We start from the raw sequence: 9,634 nt of genomic DNA, 5'->3' as shown, positions 1-9,634 counted from the left end.
GAGAAGATGTTCAACTGGATGGTGACACGGATCAATGCCACCCTGGAGACCAAGCAGCCACGCCAGTACTTCATAGGGGTCCTGGACATCGCCGGCTTCGAGATCTTCGACGTGAGTGGGGGGAGCCTAGGGGCACATGTGCGAGGGAGGGGGCAGTGACTCACTCATCTGTGACCATCATGGCCAGTGGCCAGTCGCGGGAGAGACAGTGGGGCTCAGGGGTGGCAGACACATCGTCCTGTCTTCCAGGGGAGCTCCCCCTTCCCGGCCTGACAGGGGAGGGGACCAGTCACACCCCTGGCTGGGCTTGGGCACGGGCCTGGGTTGACCCCACTGGCTCCTCAGACCCCTGCCTGCCTGACCCACTCCGCCCCCACCCCCTGCAGTTCAACAGCTTTGAGCAACTGTGCATCAACTTCACCAACGAGAAGCTGCAGCAGTTCTTCAACCACCACATGTTCGTGCTGGAGCAGGAGGAGTACAAGAAGGAAGGCATCGAGTGGGAGTTCATCGACTTTGGCATGGACCTGCAGGCCTGCATCGACCTCATTGAGAAGGTGCTGCCTCCACCCACTGCTTGTGTTTCCTTCCCTTGGCATCCCAGGCAGAGTGGCAGGGCTGTCCCTTCTACAGCCAAGAAACTAGAGTCCCCAGAATCCCCAGCCTCTCTCAGACCCAGCTTCTACCCACTGTGAAGTCATACATGGGATGAGCCCCCTTCTCCTCTCCCCAGGACCTAAGACCTTGTCCTGTATGGTGGTCACCTCCCAGAATCTTAAGAAGGAGATGTAGTGAGGGGAGGACTCCTGGACCCTCTGACAGTTCATGGGAAGCATCATCTATGGAAACATCCTAGGCTGACACTAAAGACATTTGGCTTCCCATCCTTTTCCTGATAGCTGATAATAAGCCAGTCTTCAGCTCCTCTTGTCCACAGACTCAGAGGAGACAAGAACGGAGCTGGTGTGAGGTTCCCAGTGCTGGCTTGTTCTCAGTGTGCTTTTGCTGGTACAGCCCAGAGCCCAGAATAACCACCCTCACCCGGCCCGCCGGTGCCCTTCAGAAAACTGGAGCTTCCCAGAAGGTCTGGGTGGTTATCCAAGGTGCTCCTCTTCCAGAGGTCTCAGAATCACCTGAAAGTATATGGAAAAGAGTGTGTGTGTGTGTATGCACGTGCACGCACACACACACATGTGTTTACATGCATTTTTCCAGGGAGGCATCTTCAGTTTAATCAAATTCTCATTAGGATTCCTGTCCCAAGGAAAGTCAAGAACCACCAGACTCTCTGAAAAGCAGAATGTTGTGCAGAACATGGATCCCTCTAACCATCCCTTGGAGAACTGTTACCCATCATATAGGCAGAGATCTGGCCTGCCCCTCAGTCTGGCACCTCTGACATACACCTGTCCCTGGGGCAATCCAAGAAGGAGGGACTTGCTGCAAGGCCTTGGGGACCTGGCAGTGTGGCTGGGAGCACAGGGTTCTTCACTAGGTCCACTGAGGCAGAAAGAGGTTATAGGCCAGATCTGAATAGAATTAGATTTAGGTTAATTCCAAGAATATTAGGGTCCTATATTGGGACAAGAGGTGCTAGCCCAGACACTGTAGCCTGCCAGCTCTACTGGGCTGTAGTTTTTCCTCTGGCAAGGCGTGGGGCTCTGGAAACCTGGGAGTGCATGCAGTGATGCTCTCTCTACCTCCCCACCCCCTGCTCTCAGCCCATGGGCATCATGTCCATCCTGGAGGAGGAGTGCATGTTCCCCAAGGCCACTGACATGACCTTCAAGGCCAAGCTGTATGATAACCACCTGGGCAAGTCCAACAACTTCCAGAAGCCACGCAACATCAAGGGGAAGCAGGAAGCCCACTTCTCCCTGATCCACTATGCTGGCACAGTGGACTACAACATCCTGGGCTGGCTGGAGAAGAACAAAGACCCACTCAACGAGACAGTGGTGGGCCTGTACCAGAAGTCCTCCCTCAAGCTCATGGCCACACTCTTCTCCACCTATGCTTCTGCTGATGTCGGTAAGAGGGCAGCCCCTGACCTGGGCCAGAGCAATTCTGAGGTTGCCAGGGGCCAGGGTCCCTCTGCTTCAAAGCACAGGATTCTAGAGGCAGAAGAGAACCCACGAACCATGGGATGGGGGTCAGGAAATCTCACAGTAGTCATTCTGCCACTGATCTGTAGAAGGGCCATTTTCCACTTTGTGTTATGGATATTGGTGTACATGTCGAGTGTCTCCTCAAGACTGAACAACTGGAGGTGAGTGAGGCACATGCATCGCTGTGTAGAGCGTAGAGCTGTGCCTGGCCCAGTGTAGAGCTGTGCCTGTGGGAGGTCTTGGTAAATGTTGAAAGGATCACCGAACATCTGGTAGCATGGGTGAGTGTCCCGTTCAGAGAAGGAAGAGAAAGGCTGTGGCTTGGGAGGAGGAGGAACTACAGGAAGGAAGGTAGACCGTGGAAAGAAGCAGGCATGAAGGGAGGGGTTCGAAGAAGGTGGGAGAAGAGCACTCATACGATTTCAGCACCTACTATGTGGCAAGCAAGCTTATCTAATCTCCATCCCAGTTTTTAGAGGCAGTTACTGTTCTCGTCGTGGGAAAACCAAGACGTGGAGAATCACTTTGTGAAGTCACACAGCTAGTGAGAGGCAGAGCCCTGCCTCTGACCAAGGGTTCCTCAGCTTTCAGACTCTGGCTCCTCATCCCTTCTCTTGTTATTAGGGGACAGCGGTAAAGGCAAAGGAGGCAAGAAAAAGGGCTCATCCTTTCAGACAGTGTCGGCCCTCCACCGGGTAAGAAGGTCCCAGAGATGCCAGGGGGCCTGTGGTGGGCAGGCCCAGCCCTTTGACTGTGTCACCCTAATCTGATTCTCTGAGTCTGGGGAGGAAAGAAGCTAGAGCTATGTGGTCATTTTGGGCATGTAAATTCTACCCAAACCTGAGCTCCCATCATAAATTATGTGTCAACTCTTGGTCCCTTGGAGAATTCTGGAGACAGGCTGTCAGGGACCCAGGGCTCCTGTGGCTCCTGACTCCCCACTCTCATCCACCCCAGGAGAATCTGAATAAACTTATGACCAACCTGAGGACCACTCATCCTCACTTTGTGCGCTGCATCATCCCCAATGAACGGAAGGCTCCAGGTGAGTGATGTGTAAAGGTTTAGTCTGGGGAGGGCACTTGGCATCCACTTGCCCTGAGACCGACAGCTTCTCCTCTCCTGCTGCAGGGGTGATGGACAACCCCCTGGTCATGCACCAGCTGCGCTGCAACGGTGTGCTGGAGGGCATCCGCATCTGCAGGAAGGGCTTCCCCAACCGCATCCTCTATGGGGACTTCAGGCAGAGGTGGGTACAGGGGCACCCTAGAGCTCAGGGAACAGGGGAAGCCTGGGCAGACTTAGTGAGGAAGGGAGTCCACAGGTGGCCCCGAATGCTGTGGGCAGAACAGATTGGTGCAAAATGTGGGTGACTTGGGGCACCTCCCTCTCCAGGTACCGCATCCTGAACCCAACAGCCATCCCCGAGGGCCAGTTCATTGACAGCAGGAAAGGGGCAGAGAAGCTGCTGGGCTCCCTGGACATTGACCACAACCAGTACAAGTTCGGCCACACCAAGGTGGGTCTAGAGCCCCACAGGGTGGCACTGCGGGACATGTCGCCACCTTGAGCAGAGCAGCTGGGAGTTTGGAAAGCAGGCCTCTGATTCCTGGCTTCCTGTATTAATCCAAGGGCTGGAACCCAGGCTTCTTTTCTGTCTTGTTCTTCATATTTCACTCTGAGGTCTAGGATATATGGGTAATGGGTCACCTGGGAGCTTAGTCAGCACCTCCTTCCCTCTTCCTCCACCCTGGCTACCCTTCTCTGAGGCTGCAGCCCTCTTGCCTGCAGGTGTTCTTCAAGGCGGGGCTGCTGGGGCTGCTGGAGGAGATGCGGGATGAGAGGCTGAGCCGCATCATCACCCGCATCCAGGCACAAGCCCGGGGCCAGCTCATGCGCATTGAGTTCAAGAAGATTGTGGAGCGCAGGTGAGGCGAGGGAAAGGGCGAGGCTCTCCCAGAGATGTAAAAGGTAGACAAGCAATGCTAACTGGTGTGACTCCGAAGACCTGAGTTCAAACCCTGACTTCACCACTTACTAGCTGGCTTGAGCAAGTGACTACCCTGCTAGGTCTCATTTTGAATTCTTTACAAAAAGAAAGTTCCCCATAAAGAATGAGATACCATTTTAAAACACCAGCTTGACAAAAATCAAGAAGTCTGACCCACTGCTTACAGGTACATAAATTAGCACAATCTCCCTGAAAAACAACTTATCATTATCTTTTAAAGATGGACAATTGCAGGGGTACCTGGCTGACCCAGTCCATAGAGCATGCAACTCTTGATCTCGAGGTCATAAGTTTGAGCCCCATTTTGGGTACAGAGAACATCCCAAAATAAAAAAAATAAAAAATATGGACAATTGCATAGCTTCCAATTCCATTCCTAAGTGCTTTCCCACAGAAACTCCTGCATGTATACAACATGGGACAAAAAAGAATCTTCATAGCAGCATTGGCCAAAATAGCAAAGATTTGGAAACAACTCCAATTTCCATCTCCAGGGGAATGGGTAAATAGTATAGTTGTTCAGTGCAATATTATAAAGCAATGAAAGGAGGGACTTACAACCACATGGTGCAATGTGTTTGAGCCTCAGAAGCCTATGGTTGAGTGAACAAAAGCAAGTCACGGAAGGATACATATAATGTAATATAATTTTTATAAATCTCGGAGATACTAAAAAATAGTGACATATTGTTTAAAGACACGTACATATATTGTTAAAGTATGTTTTGAAAAAGTAAGGAAATGAAAAACACAAGATTAAGGATAGTGGCTGCTTCTGGTGGGGGGACCAGGAAAGGGGATTGAGAAGCACACTGAGAGAGCCAACACTGGCAACATGCTCTTCTAGTTGTTGTTCGAAGGATTGATAGGTTCATGCAAAGTCATTTTGTTTCATGCTTCATAACTTACATGTACACTATAGATATTCTTACATGTAAAATATAATTTTTTTAACATATCTGAGGTTCTTATGGGATTAGAAACACTGAACTTAGCAGACACTCTCTGAATGGTGTAGCTTTCATTACTACTAACGCCCCAGTAGGGAAGATATAAACTGCCCTTTTGTTGAATTAATTAATAAATATTTATTGAGCAACTCCATGTTCAGTGTGATAATGTTGGAGTCGGGGTGCATATCAAGGCAACAACACAGGGCTCCTGCCCTCAGGTGCCTATGAGCTTGTTTAGATGGGCTGGGAGCCAATTGCAGTTGGTCCCATGCTTGGGAAGTGCTCTTTCAGAATGCCCCTTCCTGCCTCCGTGTTTCCTTGCCAGGGATGCCTTGCTGGTAATCCAGTGGAACATTCGGGCCTTCATGGGGGTCAAGAACTGGCCCTGGATGAAGCTCTACTTCAAGATCAAGCCACTACTCAAGAGTGCAGAGACAGAGAAGGAGATGGCCACCATGAAGGAGGAGTTTGCACGCATCAAAGAGGCGCTGGAGAAGTCAGAGGCTCGCCGCAAGGAGCTGGAGGAGAAGATGGTGTCCCTGCTGCAGGAGAAGAATGATCTCCAGCTCCAAGTGCAGGCGGTGAGGCCACACGATGATCTCTTCATTCCTTCCCTTTCCTCCCCTGGATTATAGCCCATCTCACCCCCAGGAACTAAGACGCTGGATCTTTCCTCTCTTTAATCACCAACTCTCCTCTCTGTCCTCTTCTCCAGGAACAAGATAACCTCAATGATGCAGAGGAGCGCTGCGACCAGCTGATCAAGAACAAGATCCAGCTGGAGGCCAAGGTGAAGGAGATGACCGAGAGGCTGGAGGACGAGGAGGAGATGAATGCGGAGCTCACTGCCAAGAAGCGCAAGCTGGAAGATGAGTGCTCTGAGCTCAAAAGGGACATTGATGACCTGGAGCTGACGCTGGCCAAGGTGGAGAAGGAGAAGCACGCAACAGAGAACAAGGTGAGGGCAGCTCCTTCTGGTTCTAGCCCAGGTCTTCTCAGGATTCTTAGACCACGGTGTGGTCCTGGTCCTTAGCATTGGACATCCTCATAGATGTCTCCAGGCCAATGACCTCTGACCCTAAAGGGGATGGGGTTCTTGGTCAACAGGTGAAGAACCTGACAGAGGAGATGGCTGGGCTAGATGAGATCATCGCCAAGCTGACCAAAGAGAAGAAGGCTCTGCAAGAAGCCCACCAGCAGGCCCTAGATGACCTTCAGGCTGAGGAGGACAAGGTCAATACCTTGACCAAGGCCAAGGTCAAGCTGGAGCAGCAGGTGGACGATGTAAGTAGATTGTCACAGGGCCTAGATATACCAGGTCTGTATGTGTGTGTGTGTGTATGTGTGTGTGCATGTGTGTGTGTTTGGAAGGATGGGATTGGAGAGTGTTCCCTCCCTTGGTACATTTCTAGAAGGGAGCTGGGGAATAGAAAAAGGGAAACATGATCAATTATGAGTTATGTATCTCATCCCATTGATACGATCAACAATAGAGATGGACTTCCTTTTTTCAATTAGGTTCAAGCCTTTATATCTCTACCTTCGACCACAGGGTCTAGAGAGTTATCACATAAGAATCCAATACATTTCTTTGGGAATTTTGTGAGGCTCTGAGGATCTTTAGACCTCTAATATTTTAAGCGGGATCTGGCCCTCAGTGATCACTGTTCCACAGATAGTTCTCTGTGCTTATCTCCATTGGATCATTTATCACCCATGTTATCATTATCGAAGTATCTATCTCAGCCATAACACTGTAAGCTGTCTTTAGGTGAGAACTTGGATTGATTCAGTTTTGCATCTGAAATGCCTAGCACAGGACTGCAGGAGGCTGCTGAATGAATGAATGGAGCTTTGGGTTTCATCACACAGTCATTCATGAAATTCATTCATGAAATCATTATCAAATAGTTATTGAGCATCCCTCAATGCTAAGCAGTCTCATAGTCCCTTGGCCCACTCTGGGAAAGCTTTTCCAAGTCCTGGACATCTCTTAGGATGCCCCAAACCTGGAGTGACTGAGCTTCCAAATCACCGAATCAGGATGATTTGTCTTATGGGGCACACTGGTCCTTCTCCCCACCAGCTGGAGGGATCCCTGGAGCAGGAGAAGAAAGTGCGCATGGACCTGGAGCGAGCAAAGCGGAAGCTGGAGGGTGACCTGAAGCTGACCCAGGAGAGCATCATGGACCTGGAGAATGACAAGCAGCAACTGGATGAGCGGCTGAAAAAGTAGCGTGTTCCCCTCCCCAGCGCCTTTCCTCCTCCACAGCTCAGCAGCCTGTTCTACCTATGACAGCGCAAGCTGCCCCAACATGTCCATCCTCAGAGGCCACAGCCTCACGCAGTCTCCATCAGTGGGTGCAAAACCATGGGCAGAGGCCTCCAGCAAGAGGGCTCTCCTTCCCCAGACACATGGAGCAGGGCCCTGCAGTCCTCCCTGGCAGAAAGTCTAACCTGGATCCCTCAAGGCTTTTCTTCCTGTTGGGCAGCGAAGTGGGATGGAAACTCATAGCTTACCTCCTTCTACACACAAGTCTCTTTGGAGACCAGTTGCTTAACACCGAGGAAGGCTCCACACAAAAGCTTCTCAGGAAAGGCCTTTCGGGTCCTTCTCAGAGAGCTCTGACGACCACAGAGAAATGGGTCAGCCACCACGCTTAAGCAGTGCAGGGGTCTGATCAACTCATGGATCCAATTCTTATTGCCAGTCCTACCAAGATGTACAGATCCACTTCCCACACTTGAAAAACTGAGCCTGCAGGGTAGATTTGGATAATCAAAGATCTTATGCAGCTTTAGGGTCTGGACTTTGAAAGGCTCTGAGAATCATCATGATTGCATCCTCATGGGGCCTGTGTCTGCCCAGGAGTCCTCACACTTCTCCAGGCACAGCATGTGTTGAATGAATGAAGGAGTATATGATCCCAAGGATCCTCAAACCTCCTTCTAAGGATGGTATTTTGAGGCCCACTTTACCAAAGAGGAAACAAAGGCTCAGAAAGTTTAACCAAAGTGCCCAAAGTAACAGTGATAGAATTAAAGGCCATCAGAGCTAAAAGGGGCCTTTGAAACCATCTAATCCAATGCCGTCATTCTACAGGACCAGAGAGGAAGTCCCACAGAGCCCAGGTCTTGTCACTCCACCTGTGGTGCTCTGCCCATTACATTCTTGCTGGACTTTAGGCCTTCAGCATGGACCCTACATCAGCCCCAGATGCTATTTTTCTGATGAAATCCTGCTCTTCGTTTTTTTGTATCACCATTTCCAACCACTGACGGGCCCCCCTGCTGCCCAGCCGACCTTCTTCATCTTACTCTCCCTCGTTCCCCACAGGAAGGACTTTGAGCTGAATGCCCTCAATGCAAGGATTGAAGATGAGCAGGCCCTGGGTAGCCAGTTGCAGAAGAAGCTCAAAGAGCTTCAGGTAAGTTATGGGATGCCTAGGCTGGAGCCCCTGGGCTGGCCGTCAGCTTCCTCCACCCCCTCCTCCAGGATGTCCTCTCCCCAACATTACAGGAACATGCCATGTGTCCATGAAGGGTGATGCTGAGCTACCACAGTTCACCCATGGAGCACCCCTAAGAGGGGCTGGGCGATCCAAGGATGACACAGGAAGAGACCTTGAAAAGGTCACAGGTGTAGGGGGCAGAAATCCTGGCTTCCTGTCTCAGCTCTGGTTTAGCTGGCAACTGTGGGGTGCCCACTCCTGATATCTGGGTTTCTGTGTCCTCCCTTGTTACCAATGGCGTTTAAGATCCCTTTAGCCCTGATAGTCTGTGACTTTGATTCTTACCCCTCGAGCAGACACCATGTTAGGTCTTTGGACAAACATGGCTCTCTCATTCTAAACTTTTAATACTTTTGCCACTAAACTTCTTAAAATATCCCTAGAACACAGGTTTCTTTGTCCCTCTTAAAGAGCAAGCTTCAACCACTTTCTTTCCAATAGAACATGTATAATGTTCTGGCCTAAAGGAAGCCTAGTTCAGCTGTCCAAAACATCTTCTCCAAATCCTTTCATTTCTACTTCTCTGCTGGTAGAACTGAAAAGATTTGCTGTTCCAGACAAGCCAGGAATGTCCTAGAGCTCTGGGGTGGGGGCTCCGCTGGGCGGTGGGGCTGAGACCTCTGTGTCCCGGGCCAGGCTCGCATCGAGGAGCTGGAGGAGGAGCTGGAGGCCGAGCGCACCGCCAGGGCCAAGGTGGAGAAGCTGCGCTCAGACCTGTCCCGGGAGCTGGAGGAGATCAGCGAGCGGCTGGAGGAGGCTGGGGGGGCCACGTCCGTGCAGATCGAGATGAACAAGAAGCGCGAGGCCGAGTTCCAGAAGATGAGGCGGGACCTGGAGGAGGCCACGCTGCAGCACGAGGCCACGGCGGCGGCCCTGCGCAAGAAGCACGCGGACAGCGTGGCCGAGCTGAGCGAGCAGATCGACAACCTGCAGCGCGTGAAGCAGAAGCTGGAGAAGGAGAAGAGCGAGTTCAAGCTGGAGCTGGACGATGTCACCTCCAACATGGAGCAGATCATCAAGGCCAAGGTAGGCTGCCTGCTCACCGTCCTC

The 9,634-nt window shown here is 51.3% G+C and overlaps 1 protein-coding gene across 1 annotated transcript; it reads left to right on the top strand.

Annotated features, from left to right (window-relative positions):
• Positions 1 to 3: 3 nt before the first annotated feature.
• Positions 4 to 9,610, top strand: LOC141372159 (myosin-7-like; the record flags this gene model as incomplete). Its single annotated transcript, XM_073890668.1, has 14 exons — positions 4 to 111; positions 387 to 557; positions 1,722 to 2,031; positions 2,733 to 2,803; positions 3,066 to 3,153; positions 3,240 to 3,357; positions 3,504 to 3,627; positions 3,900 to 4,036; positions 5,398 to 5,653; positions 5,788 to 6,030; positions 6,180 to 6,356; positions 7,159 to 7,304; positions 8,410 to 8,500; positions 9,221 to 9,610. Coding segments are annotated over 14 exons (2,430 nt in total), but the record flags the coding sequence as incomplete, so codon positions are not given.
• Positions 9,611 to 9,634: the final 24 nt, after the last annotated feature.

This window comes from Callorhinus ursinus, unplaced genomic scaffold, assembly GCF_003265705.2.
Source record: "Callorhinus ursinus isolate GAN/ISIS: 27379988/994484 unplaced genomic scaffold, GSC_fseal_2.0 scaffold1823, whole genome shotgun sequence".
Classification (NCBI taxonomy): domain Eukaryota; kingdom Metazoa; phylum Chordata; class Mammalia; order Carnivora; family Otariidae; genus Callorhinus; species Callorhinus ursinus.
The sequence above is the reverse complement of the archived record's forward strand: the minus strand, read 5'-3'. Positions and strand labels throughout refer to the sequence as shown.